Below are 18,294 nucleotides of genomic sequence, written 5' to 3'. Positions count from 1 at the left end.
TAATATGGCTCCCAACCAATATGCCTATTACCAAAAAACCGAGATCAAAAAGCAAGTCAATAAGATGTTGACTAATGGGATCATTCAACCAAGCAATAGCCCATACTCAAGTCCCATTCTCTTGGTGAAAAAGAAGGATGGCACTTGGAGGTTTTGCACTGACTACCGAGCCTTGAATGAGGCTACTATCAAGGATAGATTTCCAATCTGACCATTGATGACTTGTTGGATGAGCTTGGAGGTTCGATGTTCTTCTCCAAACTTGACCTAAGGGCCGGGTACCATCAAATAAGGGTGCATGAATCGGACATTCACAAGATGGCTTTTCAAACTCACAATGGCCACTTCGAGTACTTGGTAATGTCGTTTGGTCTATGCAATGCTCTTTCAACATTTCAAGCATGTATGAACTAAACCTTTAAGTCGTACCTGAGGAGGTATGTATTGGTGTTCTTCGATGATATTCTTGTTTATTCAGAGACCTGGAAGGATCATTTGAAACACTTGGAGGTTGTTTTGGAGGTGCTACTTGACAATTCTTTCTATATTAAGTTGTCCAAGTGTACATTCAGCCAAAAGGAACTTGAGTATTTGAGGCATTTAATTTCACATGAGGGTGTCAAGGTAGATTCAAGGAAGGTTAAAGCTATGGTGGCTTGGCCCAAACCAAAGACCATCACTGAATTGAGGGGCTTTCCAGGGCTCAATGGTTACTATAGAAAGTTTGTCAAGGATTATGCTTCCATTGCAAAACCACTCACCAACATGCTCAAGAAGAATAATTTTGATTGGAGTGAAGAGGTGGAGATGACATTCAAAGCTTTAAAGAAGGCCATGATTGCCACACCTATCCTTGCTATGCCGAATTTTGATAAGGTGTTCGAGTTATACATGGATGCAAGCAATGTGGGGGTAGGTGCAGTATTGACACAAGAAAGGAGGCCACTAGCCTTCATTAGCAAGGCCCCTTGGAGTTCAAAAGAAAGTGTGGAGTGTGTATGCATGAGAGATGCTTGTTATCATGGAGGCCGTGAGGGTATGGACGCCTTATTTGCTGGGGCGGAGGTTCTTGATAGTCATGAATCAACAACCTTTGAAGTAGCTTTTAGAGCAAAAGATCATCACTGCAGATCAACAAAGGTGGGTATCTAAGTTACTTGAGTTTGAATTTCTATTGGTGTATATGCCTGGTAGGGAAAATCGAGTGGTTGATGCTTTATTTAGGAGGGAAGATGGTGAGGTGTTGGAGGCCCTTTCAGGTTCTTCATGGGGAGTATGGGATGAGATTAGAGAGTAAAAAATCTGATCTAAGGTGTAAGGAGGTAATGGAGAGGTTAGAAGGAGATGCTAAGATTGTAGAAAACTATGAGATACGTGATGAGCTTTTAAAATACAAGAGAAGAGTAGTGGTACCAAGTATAGGAGACCTTAGAAGGAAGATTTTAGGCCACTTTCACTATACCGAGAAAGGGGGACACTCGGGGGTGTACTATACTTGGGTAGGGGTGGCTAACTTGTTTTATTGAGATGACATGAAAGGTGATGTGAGGGAGTATGTTAGGAGGTGTGACACTTGTCAAAGAGTGAAGAGTGAGAGTAGCAAGCCCAAGGGTTTGATGCAACCTTTACCAATCCCTACTCACACTTGGGAGGATGTAACCATAGACTTTGTGGAGAGGTTGCTACTTTCTAACATATGTGATGGGGTGCTTGTAGTGGTAGACCACTTGACTAAGTATACACACTTCATTGCAATAGTGCATGCATACACGACCAAGATTATTGCTAAGCTTTATGTGAATCATGTGATGAAGCTCCATGGTATGCTGAGGAGCATTGTGACGGATAGGGACCGTGTGTTTATGAGCAATTTTTTTTTTTAGTACTTCGAGATGCATGGAGTAGAGTTGGCTCAAAATTCAACCTATCATCCTCAATCTGATGGCTAAACTGAGGTGACCAACAAAACTCTTGAGCAATACCTTAGGTACTTTGTACACCAATATCCAAAGAAGTGGAAGGAGCAAATACCTTGGGTTAGATTTTGGTACAACACCTCGTACCACCGATCAATCTAGATGATACCATTCGAGGTGCTTTATAGGAAGCCACCACCGGTGCTTGTAGCCTATGAAGTAGGGAATTCAGCTAATGATTTGGTAGATATGGAGCTTAGAGAGAGGGATAGGTCTTGAAGGAACTCAAAAAGAAATTGGCACGTGCTCAAGACCAAATGAAGAAGCACTTTGACAAGGGAAGGAGTATAGAGTTCTTTGAGCCAGGATATTGGGTCTTTCTCAAGTACTTACTAAGGTAGTACAATGCACTATCCACGGTGGCACTGAGCAAGTTGAGGGCTAAATATTTTGGCCCATACCAAGTGTTAGAGAAGTGTGGATAGCTTGCTTACAAGCTGGACTTATCGGCCGAGGTTCAAATTCATCCTATTTTTCATGTTTCATGGTTAGGGAGGAAGCTTGGAGACCTAAACAAGGTGGTGAATGAATTTCTTATGGCAGACGAGGAGGGACAAGAGGCAGTTAAACCTAAGAAGCTCTTAAAGTATAGGCAAGTGTGGAAGGGACGCCTTGTGAGAACCAAAACCTTGGTTCAATGGAGGGGACTTCTAATCGAAAACGCTACATGGGAGAGTGTTCGAGTTCTCAAGGAGCAATTTTTGGAACTTGACCTTGAGGATAAGGTCGATCTTGAAAGGGGGATGACTAATGGAGATGCAAGAAGAGCCATTCGCAATGCCATTAGGAGGGCTAGGCATGCCAAGCTAGGAGGGCGGCTTTGGGTTGCTTACATGGTTCGGATGGGGAAGCTTTGGGCGTGCAAGGCACGGCCACGAAAGACCAACCACTTGTCACCTAGATGGTGACCGAGTCCCTTAATTTTAGGGCTAATGGAATTTAGAGAAATTTAGGCATTTGAATGCTCTTTAAATTAGGAAGTTTGAATAATCTAGTTTGAATATTGATTTGTTTAAGTAAGGGATTAGATTGCCCTTAATTTTAGGAGTTTTTTGAGTTTATTTTGGAATGTTATCTTAAAAAAGGTTGTTGGAGGGAATAATTGGGGGAGACCTAACTGAACCATGGAGTATTTATATTTTACAGCTTTATATTGGATTATTATGCTATTTTTTGAATAAAAGAAAAGCTTATGCTTTCTTACCCTATTTTCGAGAATTGAGTGCTAGCCCAAGTTACCTTGATTTTCATGCTCGAAACTATTCGGATCTTGGTGTTGCCTTATGGTGGCCCTTAATTCATACATCCAACACTACCGTAAACACCTAAGAGCAAGTGAGGCTTCCATCACACTGCTGCGAGCTCCCATGTCCTCGTCAGTGGTGCCACTTGGACTGTTGATAGCTTTTGCCCACCCTGAGTTGGTCCCCATGCAAGCTGTGACCACCCAGGCCACAACACAGTGTACAAAACATTTACGAAAAGCTTATGGTACTACTATGAGCTCCCATGTCCCTGCTGGAGGTGCCGCTTGAATTGTTGGTGGCTTTTGCCCACCTTGAGGTGGTCCCTGACCACAATGGCAGGCACAAGGAGGGGGAAGAAAGAGAGGGAAAGGAGAAGGAGGGGAGGGGAGAGGCACAGGGAGAGCCCCAAAAAGAAAAAAAAAAAAAAGAAAAAAAAAAGAAAAAGAGGAGACATGGTGCTTTATCAGTGTGTGGAATATTTTTGGATATTTTATCTTATAAATTTACTTTCAGTTCTGCTGTTAAGCGGTCGGTCCAACTTTTCAGTAATAACAGCCCTCCACTTAGAAGCCGCCACTTCAGAAATCATATTAAATTCATGCTAGACTCGTGCACATGGGATATCAATGCAAAATTACTTCAGCTTACCCAGGTTCTTCCAGAATGAACGTGTGCTTCCAAAACCAACGCCGAGCAGACCTTCACAGCTAGCATCCATCGCCACTAGGCTACCACCAGTTCGCCAAGTATTTGTCGTCCTCCTTGGCTGATTTCACCCAGGCCATTTTCTCCCAATTTTGCCCCCATGCCAAATCTGGTCTCTTCCTAATTGTTAACCCCTCTCAACTACATTTTTTAGTTTCTCTAATGGTTGGTAAAGTCTATCTCTGTATCATTTCAAGGCCATAATGGGCCAGACTAATATGTCTAAGATTTCTGAACACCAGAATGAAACCATTATCTTGGACGAAATGGTTCAAACTTATTCATAGCAGCACTTAATTACATACAATGATTATAGGTTGTAAACCCAGTTTTTGGATAGTAGCTGGATTCTTAAAAGTAAAAAAAAAAATAAAAAAAAAATAAAAAAAATCACTCACCCTATGATCAGAATATTGGTTCTCATACTGAAGACCTACCATTTCATTTATCCCTGTAATCGAAGTACATTTGCTGTTACCATCTTCATGAACTGCACTATTGGCACCCAACACTTTAAGCTCATCAATTATAGGTTGTAAACCCACGTGAATGTCTTGGAGATAGACGGAGTGGGTGACTGTGTTGCGAGAAGGGTGTGCGAGAGTAGGTGTGAAAAACTTTGAGAGGGAGTGCGATGCTATGAGAAGGGAGGTTAGGGACCTCGGTCTAGTCCATAAACATTAAGATCCACAAGCTTGCCTTATTGTGGTGATGATTGATTGTGCCTAGCCACTTTCTTGGCCTTGAACTTGCGTGGCAGTGGAGGGTCCCTAGGTTGATGAAGGTTTAGTATTTAAGTGATGGAAGTGATGGTGATGATGATGTAGTAGGGTAATCAAAGTAATGATTTGGTGTGTTTTATGCAATGTAGAACAGCTTGATGGTTGTCTTTGATGTTGGTGCCACTTGGATGATGAATAGGGTTGGTATGGTGAAGTGATACTAGAGTTTGAATGATGGATAAATAGTGCTGCGAATTTTGGAGGAAGTGTTTTGGGTAGTCTAGGATTTTGGCTAGGTCAAAGATGGAATGGATCTTAGGGTTGGTGATATGTAGGATGAGATCCAAAAGTGTAGGAAGTGTTTTAAGGTTTGAGGGAATTTGGCTAGGGTAAGAAGAGATAGGATCTTTAGGGTTTAAGTGGGTTTAGGAAAGATCCTAAGATTTAGGAATTGGAGACTAGGGTTAGGGTTTCCTAAAATATAGGAAATCCTTAGGGGAATTAGGGTTTTTGACAAGGATTGTTGAAGGCAATAGATCTAAGATGGATCTAGGGTTTTATGGCTTTATGGAATAGATCTATGATGGAATATGGATCTGTGGAGGCTTATGAAGTGTCTGGTAGGTAGGAAAGTATATGGAATGGATATGAAATTATAGATCTAGGCTACAGCATGTGAGAATTATAGATCTATGGAAGTGGAAATATATTGGGCATGATTTATGATTGGGAGATGGGAATATGGCCTTGGAAAGATGGAGGTTTAGGATATGTTTGATATGTGAAAAAATGTAAGAAAATATATGAACAAACTAGAAAATATAAGAACATAAAAATATTTTTGGATTTTTGACTAGAGAATGGAAATATGCAAAAGATTGATTAATGGATGATATGAAGATTGAATGGAAAATAAACAAGAGATTGATAAAAAGAATCAACACCTATTCATGAATTGCAAGGTGTTAATCCTCTCATTGGGATTCACGAATTGCACTTAAAAGATCTCAAGTGCGCAAGCACTAAAAGTATTTAAAAGAACAAACCAAACTGTTCCACCAAGGACAAATGCCAAAAAGATCCTAAAATAAACGCTAAGGGTCATATTTATAGGCTTACAAATTGGAAATCCTAAATAGGTCCCATAAATAATAAAACACTTAAAATAAATAAATAAAATGAAATAATAAATTAATTAATTAAATCTAGTCATGGGACCCATGGGGGCCCACGGCTTGCTTTGGTGTTGGCCTTGTGCTGAAATGGCCCATGGCATCAGCCATGGGCGTGGCTAACTAAGCTGCATGGCTGGTGGGCATGAGCATGCCATGGCCTGTGGCTCGTCAGCGGTATTGACACAGCATGACAGTGGTCGTGTTGAGGCATGGTCCGGAGCCACTTTCCTAGGGGTTCTGAGATTCTCTCTCCCTTCAAGAACATCCTTGCCTTCAAGGGTCAAATTTGAAACTCTCCATATCCTCTCCTCATACTCTTCCTTGGCCATCTCCATGGCAAAACAATGTGCCCCACTTTTGCCCAATTTCTCTAATATGAGACATCTCCCAACTTGGCCTCCTTGGATGCTACAGTTGCCCAAATGTTCTTCTTGGACTCAAACTTGAACTCCATAGTCATCTTTTTGTAGTCAAGTACTACCCTTTCAAGGCCTTTTAGCCATGGATTGCCCAAGACCACTTCAAGCTCTACTAAAGGAAGCACATGTAAGTCCGCCACCATTCTCACCTCTTGTACATTCATTTTCACTTCCTTTATTTCCCTTCACATTTTATCTTGTCTCCATTCGCTATTTTCACCTCAAATGGCTCTATAGCCAGGGATTTCAACCCAATTTTGGTGACAATATTGGAGTTCATAAAGTTATGTGTGGAGCCACTATCCACCACTAATGTGACCTCAACTATCCCTATCCATGCCATCACCCTCATGGTGGTATGCTTTTGGATCCCCGATCATGGTATTAATGGACAACTTGGCCTCCTCTCCTTTTTCATTAGCTTTAGTCTCTTCTTGATCGGACTCTTGGCTAGATGGTTCAACAAAGCAACCATGATCCTCACATTATTTCTCTCATCAATCAATATGTACACTTGTCCCGATCTATATTTGTGCCTTATGCCCTATTTTTCACCACACTTGAAACAAAGGCCCTTCTTCATTCTTTCTTGGACTTCTTCTCTTGTGAGCTTCTTTATTTCAAGCAGCTTGGACTTAGAAGCACTTCCTATTTCCTCCTTACCTTTCCAAGGAACATTGGTTTGCAAGGGTGTAGTAAGCTTGCTCTCCATATTGGCATTTCTCCATGTGTGTGCTTTCCTCTAAAATTTCCGTCATCTTCATCACTTCTTGGAGCCTTGTAGGTTACTTCAATTTGATCTCCTTAGCCAACCATGGCTTCAACCCATCCACCAAAGTGCCAATCAATGCCTCTTCTGACCAACCCCTCACTAAAGTTTGGAGTAGTCAAAACTCCTCAATGTAATGGTGCACATTCTCTTCTTGCTTCAACTTGGCAAGTTTCCCATGATGATTGATGATGGGTGACGGAAAAATTGTAACAAGAATTCTCTCTCAAAGGCCATCCATCCCTAACAGCTTTCATCCTTCTCATATTGGTTTTTAATCCATCTCCACCACTAACTTGCTTTTCCCTCCAAATAAAAACAAGTCGTTGACACCCTCTCGTGTCTTGGAACTTCATATGCAAGGAAGTAGTGATCCACCTTGTCAAGCCACTCGTATGGATCCACCCCATTGAACTTAGGGAAGTCCAGATTTGGTCTCTTTGGTCCCTAGTCATAAGCCCGGTTTCCCCTTCTATCTTCATAATGGTCATCTTCATATCTTCAGCCATGATGGCCTCTTCTTCTCTCATAGTGATCTCCACGGCCAAAAGGCCTCTCATGCTCATACCCATGCCCATACTTGGCCTTATAGTCTTCCTCTCCTTGTGGCTGTTCAAATCGTGCATCTTGATACTCCTTTCTCAAACTAGGAGTTCTAGTGCGTGTATCCTCATTACGGATCCATCTCTCCACAACCACTTGATCATTTTCAATCCTCCCACCCCTTCTAAATTCATGCCTTGGTGGTTCATGGATGGAACTAGTAATACTTGTCTCGGCCCCTTCCACAAAGGCCTCATGCCTTTGCCCATTGATCATAAGCACTTGCTCACGAGCATGCCCATTCGCCATCCTTCTCTTGAGCCTCTCAATGCTCACATGTGTCTCTCTTCTCATGGCTTCCATGATCCTTCTATTTTCTTCACCCTCTCGGGTGGTGGCATTTAAGGCCATCCTTAACTTGGCCATAGTGGTGGTGACCTCATCAAGGATGTTGGTGAACTTTGTGGTGTGCCTCTCCAATACCTCAATATGCTCCCGATTGGAGCCTCCTTGTTAGCCGGTATCTTGCATGATGCTTACAAAATGAGCTTGCAACTGAGTCTTCTTCACACAACACTTAGCTTGCTTGGATGCTTGTTCAAGGATCACAAGTCCAACCTTGGGTCCCCCACCTTTAAAGGTGGTCAACCCCTCTTGCACAAATGTCCAACCACGGATCCCCCACCTTCAAGGGTAGTCGATCCCTTCAAGTCACACTACTCTGTCCTCCACCTCAACCTCCAAAATTTGATTCACAATGCAATAACAACAATAAATGGGATTCCAGAGGAATTCCCCCAATCCAATCACAAAGGCTAAGTTATCGCATTGTTTACCTCAAAGAAAAGTAAGAACTTTTCTAAAATACCAAGCAAGTAGACTCTCAATGCAACCCTCTCAATGAAAAGCACAAATTAATCTTAGGGACCTCAGTCTAGTTCCTAAACATTAAAGTCCACGAGCTCGCCTTGTTGTGGTGATGACCGATTGTGCATAGTTGACTTGCTTGGCCTTGAACTTGCGAGGCAATGGAGGGTCCCTAGGTTGATGAAGGTTTAGTATTTGAGTGATGGAAGTGATGATGATGATGTAGTAGAGTAATCTAAGTAATGATTTGGTGTGTTTTATGCAATGTGGAAAGGCTTGATGGTTGGCCTTGATGTTGCTGCCACTTGGATGATGAATAGGGTTGGTATGGTGAAGTAAGGCTAGGGTTTGAATGATGGATGGATAGTGTTGCGAATTTTGAAGGAAGTGTTTTGGGTAGTCTAGGGTTTTGGCTAGGTCAAAGATCGAATAGATCTTAGGATTTGTGATATATAGGATGAGATCCAAAAGTGTAGGAAGTGTTTAAAGGATTTGAGGGAATTTGGCTAGGACAAGAAGAGATATGATCAGGATTTAGGTGGGTTTAGGAAAGATCCTAAGATTTAGGAATTTGAGGCTAGGGTTAGGATTTCCTAAAATATAAGAATCCTTATGGGAATTAGGGTTTTTGACAAGGATTGTTGGAGATAATAGATCTAGGATGGATCTAGGGTTTTATGGCTTTATAGAATAGATTTATGATAGAATATGGATCTATGGAGGCTTATGAAGTGTTTGGTAGGTAGGAAAGTGTATGAAAAGTATATGAAATGGATATGAAATTATAAATCTAGGCTACGTCATGTGAGAATTATAGATCTATGGAGGTAGAAATGTACTGGGTGTGATTTATGATTGGGAGATAGGAATATGGCCTTGGAAAGATGGAGGTTTAGGATATGTTTGATATGCAAGAAAATGCAAGAAAATATATGAACAAACTAGAAAATATAAGGACATAAAAGTATTTTTGAATTTTTGACTAGAAAATGGAAATATGCAAAAGATTGATAAATGGATGATATGAAGATTGAATGAAAAATAAACAAGAGATTGATAAAAAGAATCAACACCTATTCACGAATTCTAAGGTAATGAAATAAAGATAGATAAATGGACAACACCTATTCACGAATTATAATATGTTAATCCTCTCATTGGGATTCATGAATTGCACCCAAAAGAGTTCAAGTGCGCAAACACCAAAAGCGTTCAAAACAACAAACCAAACCATTTGACCAAGGAAAAATGCCAAAAAGATCTTAAGATAAAAGCTAAGGGTCCTTATAGGCTTACAAAGTGGAAATGCTAAATAGGTCTCATAAATAAAAAAAACACTTAAAACAAATAAATAAAATGAAATAATAAATAAATTAATTAAATCTGGCAGTGGGACTCATGGGTGCCCACAATTTGATTTGGTGTTGGCCTTGTGCTGAAATGGCCCATGGCATAGGCCATGGGCATGGCTGACTAAGCTGCAGTACTGACACGATATGATAGTGGTTGTATTGAGGTATGGTTGAAGGCCACTTTTCTAAAGATTTTAACAAGGTGGTCGAGGCTGCGAAAGGAACAGAGGGAGGGGTCGAGGCTAATGATGGCCAAAGAGGGGTGTAAGGCTGAGAGGAAAATCATAGAGGATTGCGAAATGGGAAGGAGAGGTCCGATTCCTATGCAGTGCATCCACGACATTATTATAGTAGACTGCCTATCTGTCACAAATTTATCGATGGGCTGTTACCTCCCAAAATAAGCCCGACCGCTCTTCACGTTTTCTCATTTAATTTTGTAGCGGAAAATAAAACATTTCTCAAAACGCTATCCACAGCCAGCAGTAAGGAAATAGACCGGTATCTCTTCATATACATTGCCGTTAAGAAGTTCGAAGAGGCGGAGAGACAATGGTTACTCCCTTCTCTATATCTTCATCCTCTCCTTTCCTCTCCCCAACCAAATCCCTCAGAAGCTCGTCCTCCGTAAAGGTAACAAAAGCACCCCCACTTCACTTCCTCCACAGCAAGAGGCTTCTCTCTGTGTCTGTGACGTCCTCTGTTCAGAAATCAGACACTGACTCGCCACCCTTGCCTCCCAAAGTCGAGACCTTTTGGCAATGGTTGCGCGACGAGGGCGTAGTCTCCGCCAAGGCTCAGGCGAGGCCCGCTGTCGTCCCGGAAGGTCTAGGACTCGTTGCCCAGAGAGACCTTTCCCGGAACGAGGTCGTTCTTGAGGTCCCCAAGAGATTCTGGATCAACCCAGATGCTGTGGCGGCCTCCGAAATTGGGACCCTTTGTAGTGAGTTGAAGCCTTGGGTGTCTGTTGCTCTGTTTCTGATCAGAGAGAAGCTGAAAAACGATTCTCCATTGCGTTATTACGTCGATATTCTTCCGGAGTACACTCACTCCACTATATATTGGTGGGTTTGGCTTGGTTTTGGTTGTTTGGTATTTGTGTGTGGGAATTCGGTGTTTTGGTATATTTGAACTGTGGGGTTGATGAATGTGGTTTGCTGGTTCCAGTGCAGGTCAGAAGAGGAGCTGGCTGAACTTCAAGGTTAGTGTAGTTGCTGTTTCAGATTGATATTTCCAATTTGATTCTTGCGTTAGGCTCAATAACTTTCCAAGGTTCGGATCTAACTATGGATTAGTTCTCAACATTTTTGGCATTTCCGCCTAAGTTTAGCTTCATCTGCAACGCATATTTGACCGTATTAAAATAGTGCTAGTAGTTTGTATTTTGTAGTTTGGCACGAACTAATTCTGTTTTTATAAACAATTGACGGTGGATTTAAAATCTAGAAAACTTAAGGCTAGTACAAATTGCTTACCCAGTTTTAGCATACGTAAATCAATAAGAATAATTCTACTCAGCATCCCATATACCATACACCAGGCTTCTTTTATTTATTTATTTTTTTCTATAACAAGTATGTGGTGTATGGATGATAAGTAGAACAATTCAATTAGTTTAGAATGGTGTGTGGTGTGGGATGCTAAATAGCATAATTCTACTCAATTAGTTTAGTCTATGTATTGGTATGGTGTGGGATGCTCAGTAGCATAACCCAATTAATAATGGGAATATCCGAATATTGTTCTCTCTTGTATCAACGTTTCAAAATGGAAGTGCATCACATCGGTATGACATTGTAGTAAAATTTGTGCTGCCTTTTGCTTTCTTTCACTTTTTTTTTTAATAATTTTTTTAAAATTTTTAATTAATTAATTAATTGATTTTTATTTTTAAAATCCTGATTGGTTATTGAGGGAGGGAGGTGGAAGGCTAAAACAGGTTTTCTTGGGAGACTTAAATCTATTGTGGGAGCCAAGACAATATACCCAAATTATTGGCGTTCTTCAGCCTGTGACCACTTAGATTTATTGAAAATTTTCTAACGTGCGTACAGTCACAGCCTTACTTGCTGGTTTGCCATCAGATGCCATTTTTCATTAGAATTAAATTGAATTGAGATTTTCAGGAACCCAACTTTTGAGCACGACTTTGAGTGTGAAAGAATATGTGCGAAATGAATTTCGAAAAGTGGAAGAAGAAATTATATCTCCTCACAAGAAGCTTTTTCCTTGTCCGATAACATTGGATGAGTTCTTTTGGGCATTTGGAATACTCAGATCAAGGGCATTTTCCCACATGCGTGGTCAAAATCTTGTTTTGATCCCCCTTGCAGACTTGGTAAAGTAGTTTTTTTTCCCTCTTCATATTAGTTTTCAGTGGCAGTCACTCCGACTTCTGAATTATCTACAACACTAATTTGTATGGAAAAGTGAAACAATGACTCCTACAATATATTTATGGACAAGGTAATCAATTATCTTTTGTTGAAAATATTTGCTGGATTATTCTTTAATAATGAAGGGCACTATTATCAATTATCTCCTTATGCTTGATGCCTGTTAAAATTTGACTGGGTAAAAGCTGCATTGGATATACCATAAATGGAATGGCTACTTAGAATTTACCAGGCTGTATTGGATTCATGGTACTTGAGTAGCAAGTAGCTGTGAGGATGATGCCTTTATCGGAGGCACTAACCATTTCAATTCCAATAAAATTCTATTAACATACTACACATTATAGTTTACTTTTTTACATAAAGGCTGTATTTCACAATCTGATAGAAAAGGATTTACTTTATGCAATGCTGTTGCTGTTTTCCTTTGATAATGGCTAAGCTGCCTCTAGTTGGAATCTTCACTCCTTCAAGTCCCAATTATGAATCAGATTAACCACAGCCCCAGCATAACCACAGAAGATCATGTATGGGAGATTAAAGGAGCAGCTGCTTTCTTCTCTAGGGATTCATTATTTTCTCTACGCACCCCTGTTTCTGTCAAGGCTGGTGAGCAGGTGAAGTATTCCTGCTTCTGATGTTTCTTTATTGTATTTGGTTCCATTGGCATTCATATATATAAGCACATATGCCCTTTTCTTTCTTTCTTTTCCATTTTTTTTTTTTTTTTTTTTTATGCCTTTCTTTCTATTTGACATGAATGGTTATAATTTTTGAATCATCAGCAAGTTGGACAAAGTTAATGGCAAATAATAATTCATAAATGGAGTCATTTGGTGTTAAGATGAGGAGATAAGTTCAAAAGAAGTGGGATTAAGAACTAAATAACACTACAATTTTGATGCCCTGAAACCCATGACTGCAAGCCCTTTCATTCCTTGTGAAGGAGTTCTGATTTTATTTGTTAATGGGTGACAATTGGAAGCTTTTTCATTAGGTTATGATCCAATATGATATAAACAAGAGCAATGCTGACCTGGCTCTCGACTATGGGTTCATAGAACCTAAGGATGACTGCAATTAATGGTTAGACCTTAACACTAGAAATATCTGAGTCAGACCCATTTTTCGGGGACAAGCTTGACATTGCCGAGTCGAATGGTTTCAGTGAGACTGCATACTTTGACTTTGTTTTGGACCGTCCACTTCCACCATCAATGCTTCAATATCTGCGTCTGGTAGTGCTAAGTGGCACCGATGCTTTCCTGTTGGAATCTATTTTCAGAAATTCTGTATGGGGCCACACCACCACTGAAGAGGTAAACTCTTACCCTCCATGTTGCCATTAGTTCCCATGCAATCTTATAAATCCTTTGTGAAGTGATTAGATATATGAATCTGAAGTGTTTCAAACTGAAAGTATATTAAAATATGTGATCTCAGGTGAGTAATTACCCCAAAGGAAAAATATGAAGTATTATTTGCTTTTTATAAGTCTTATTTGATAAGGCCTTCAAACGCAGTACTAGAAGCTGTATAAAATATCTGCTAGGTAGAATTCCAAAACGCGGAATTTATAATGAGAGGTTATTATGTGGAAACTTTGATGTGAACCCCAATCCACTCGCTTTGAGACCCAACAACAATATTGGAAAAACAAACCCAAGAACACCAAACTCAAGTCTATGGATAGAGAATTTAGACCCGTTGAAATCTCGTTTCATGAACCTAGATTATATTAAAATCTAGACCCAATGAAATCCCGTCTCAAGAACCCAAATTACAAGGAGGAACGCCACAAAGGTTGTGATTTACCTTTGATAAGCTCAAGAGTTCAATTAAGAACAAGAGGAGAAAACTCACTCATAATGAAAATTCAATAAAAAATGTCTTGCCCTCTCAAATGAGGCTACAAGTAGTTTAAATAAAATCCCCAAAACCCTAAGTGAGCCGCAGTACTGTAGCATGAACAGTGCCCAACACTAGTTTATTTTAAATAATAACTTTCCAAATATACCCTTGGCCAAAATACAAGGCTTTCCCAAAAACCCTAATTCATTACAAATAAGACATATGTGTGGGCTGACATCCTCAAGCCTACTTATTCTAAACTAATAAAATAAGCTCTTTTAATGAAATAAATAAGTCCAAAGCCTTCAATAACAATAAGCCCAAGTCGTGTCTTTTGTAGTGTATCACGTGGATGAAAATTAGATCTCCTCCTCTCAAGCCCATCTTGAATGTTGGGCTCTTGCTAAACACATCTCAAGTGGATTTCACCAATCTTTGTATAGCTTTCTTTATCTTCCTAACTCTTGATCTTATAATTGCTCATTCTGAAACTTGTAAATGATCTTTACGACTTGGTCCACCTTGGGGCCCATCAAACTTAGCCATACCTTTTAATATAATGATGAATGGTTAATAACAGCTCAGCTCGGCATGTTTAACTACCTGAATTAGCTGCAAAAACATTGTTAAATGAAATATGACAATGATCTCCCTGCCACTTCCTTTTTATTATTTTATTTTATTTTATTTGGTTTGGGTGATGGGTGGCACTTCCTCCTTGTTCTTGGAACAATCAATCTTTTCTTTGAAATTATAGATGGGTGGCGTCCTCCAATACCCAATCAATCTAAACTGATAACTAAATAGAAATATGTATTACAGGATGAGAAGTTAAAAGAAGCAAATCTTGATACCAGGCTAGAAATTGCTATTGGGATAAGAGAAGGGGAGAAGAAGGTGCTCCTACAGATTGACGAGATCTTCCATGTTAGGGAATCAGAATTGGATCAATTGGAATACTACCAAGAAAGGAGGCTGAAGGATCTTGGCCTATGTGGGGAGCAAGGTGAGATCATCTTCTGGGAGCCCAAGTAGGGCCCAGTCTTCAAATGCCCCTACAAAACTTTGATTATTAGGTTACCTAAACAAAAACACACTTTCTTGAGTTCGCTGAGGGAAAAAGGACAGCAACTAGACAGCTTTTACGTGTTGGAGTGAACTCTCTTCAATTGTGTGTCAATGGGGGTTTGCGATCGAAGATTCCATTCAGCTTAATTACCGCAGCTAGTTTCTTCTTGTACTTAAAAGAGCAGTAAGATCTGTGCTTGGTTGAGCTGCAATCTTTCTCAAAATATAATTACCATAGCTAGTGGATGTTCTTGTCATGTCTCTTGGAGTAATACTCTCATCCGGGAGTTTTCTTCCATAAACTATTGATACCCTGTTAATATTTCTTTTCTTGGTCCTTTTGTTTGTTTTCCATCTATAGCAAGGTGGTGGTTAGATTTGTTGCTTTCTGGCAACTATGGCCCGCACGCAACACGCCACAAGAATCCTTGGCCGTTGATCCTTCAAATGATGGGAAGATTGTCCACAATATCGGCAAGTGAGTCTCACATGCAGCCTTGTCAGCGTGTGAGATTCATGCACTACTGTGGCTTCTTGTCCGCTCACAGGCCATTCCTAATTTATTAACATAAAATTTCTGCAATGGTTACACCCCATGCTTCGGTACAAGCGCTAAAGATTCGATGATGACTTGACCTTTCATTTGCTACCTTCCTATGCTATTGCTTCCCCTAACAAGGATCAAGGGAATGAGGATGTAGATCTCTCATTCAGCCAATCTAGACTAATAAATGTAGCACAAATCAAGCCACCATGGCTTCATGCCAGCATCAAATCTGCTATTGGCGGCTCCTCTCTAGTGTAGAATGGCTGGGGATCAATGTATTGGTCCCAAAATCACGTTTTTATTTATCTTTTCTATGATGTATTAGCTATAATGGGATGCTTGTTGGGGGTTACCCACTTTTACTCATCGATCGAGTGATTATCAAAAGAGTTTTGCTATATACAAGTACAGTCGCGTGCTAATCTGTGTACTAATATTGATTCATTCATACTTAAAATTTAAATTAACATTATTTTCAATAAAATTTACTTTTTGACCAATCACATCATATTGGTGCACAGATTAGTGCACAATTATGCTTGCAATTATATTTTTTTCTTATCAAAATATAATATATTTGCTTAGAGAAAAAAAAAAATTGACTCAAAGGAATCCAACAAGAATTAATGGACGATGGTCCGTTTGGATTTGGAAAGTAACTCATCTCATTTTATTATTATAATTTTTCTAAATATCTAAACAAAATATAATTAATAATTCAATTTTTTCAAATTCTAAAATAATAATTATATTAAAAAATAATATTATAATAATATTTTATTTAATTTTCATTTTTCATTTAAAACTATCTCTTCTCTGAATCCAAACCAGGCTAAAACAACTTAGTGAGTAATTAATCTTTGGTCCTTGAGATGGAGACATAAAAGACAATGAATTTGGGCATGTAACAATAAGATAATTGTAATATAAGATAAAATGCGAGAGTTTAGACGATGCCGTTGGTAGAAGAGCTGGTATGAAATTCATGAGAATATTCCCTGCCAAATAGAAAATATTATAAGAACATAATCATATAAATGAAATGCCAAGTCATGTAAGAAATCTGACATGGATATTTTTATCATAAAATATAATTTGAAAAGTATTAATATTTGGAGAGATTTTACTCTTGCTTATCTTTCTTTTTTCTTTTTTTTTTTTTTCTTTTTTTTTTTTTTTATGATAACCAGAACTTCATTCAACTGAAAATAGCATCAATTCATCAATTATTATCAAACCATAAAACATGGTGAACAAAAGAAAGGATATGCTCCCACCAAACATTAATATCAACAATGTTCCAAGCATATCTAACTAAAGAACGAGCTACCCCATTCCCCATCCCGTTGACATGTAGCACTTGGACTTCCTGAAAATGCAGCAGCAGATTCTTAATCTCATTGAGTAGATTACTAGCACTTGCCTAAGAGGCTTCTACGGACTGCATCTCTTGAATCACGCTAAGGCAATCAGTTTCAGTGATCAATTTTGAAATGCCAAGTGGAAGGCATAGTTATATCCCTCTCAACATAGCAATGGCTTCAATTGTGGCTGCCTCATCCACCTCTAGCTTAGTCTTGCTTGCAACCATCACAATGCCTCCATTTTTAGCTCAAAGAACAACCTTAACTCTAGCTTTCCTTAGATAAGCAAAGACTACCCCATCAATATTTACTTTGAGAAAACCATCTGGTGGAGCTTGCCACTTATTTAGCTTTTGTAACTCCCTTGATGTAGTTTCTCACACATCATTGGATGCTTTACAGATTGATAAATCATGTTCAGCCGCTTGAATAGGTTGTATCAAATTATGTTCCATCTGCAACTAGTTTCGTCTGTGCCATAAACTCCAACAGAAGACAAAAAACATAGTTAACTCAGCTTCACTGCCTTGCATTAGAACCATTCGCATAGTTTGAATAAATTTGAAAGAAGAATGAAAATGCTTGAACAATGGGAATAATTTTTGCCATACAATATGATTAGTAGGGCAAGTTACGATAGCATGAGTAATATCTTCCTCATGATCCTGACAAAAATAGCACTGAGGCTCCACCTCAACCTTTTTCCTCCTAAGATTAGTAAGAGTTGGTAAAATATCCTTACAAGCCTTCCAAGCAGTTTTAATCTTCCTGGGAAATTTCATGTGCCAAATTTTCCTCTAAAGATTTTGTCTTGCATCTGTAGGGGTGTTTCCCCATCACCACCAGCCTCAAAGTTCTAAATCAGCTTGTAAGGACTCCTGATAGTGAACTTGCAGTTTACTTCCTTGTCCCAAATCCACTTATCCATACATTGACTTGTTGACAATTGAACCTTTAGGATCTCCTCAGCTATACTTCTATAAAAAAGAGCTCTAATCAACTGTTCATTCCATGTCCTAGTAGTAGCATCAATTAAACTATCCACTGTAGTTTCTTCATCAACAATTGTCCCATTTCGGCTATCCAGATCCCCTCCAAGCATAGGAAGGATTAGTGTCTAAAGAAGCTTGGAAAAATGAACAGTTTGGATAGTACTTAGCCTTGGATAGTTCTACAGCAATGAATTCTCATTTTACAAAAGCCTCCATCCTTGCTTGGCCAATAATAACATATTGAACATGTGTAAATCTCAGAACCCCATCCCATGTCTAAATTTGGACACATAATTTCTTC

The 18,294-nt window shown here is 39.4% G+C and overlaps 1 protein-coding gene and 1 pseudogene across 1 annotated transcript; both read left to right on the top strand.

Annotated features, from left to right (window-relative positions):
* The first annotated feature begins 337 nt into the window (after positions 1–337).
* LOC122316182 (uncharacterized mitochondrial protein AtMg00860-like) lies at positions 338–1,152 on the top strand. Its single transcript, XM_043132717.1, has 2 exons — positions 338–350; positions 479–1,152. Exons 1-2 carry the CDS (start codon positions 338–340, stop codon positions 1,150–1,152), a joined length of 687 nt encoding a protein of 228 aa, XP_042988651.1.
* A 9,008-nt stretch (positions 1,153–10,160) lies between these two features.
* Positions 10,161–15,450, top strand: LOC122317386 (annotated as a pseudogene).
* Positions 15,451–18,294: the final 2,844 nt, after the last annotated feature.

Source organism: Carya illinoinensis, chromosome 7 (assembly GCF_018687715.1).
Source record: "Carya illinoinensis cultivar Pawnee chromosome 7, C.illinoinensisPawnee_v1, whole genome shotgun sequence".
NCBI lineage: Eukaryota > Viridiplantae > Streptophyta > Magnoliopsida > Fagales > Juglandaceae > Carya > Carya illinoinensis.
Note: the sequence above shows the minus strand (reverse complement) of the source record. Positions and strands in the feature narration are given on the sequence as shown.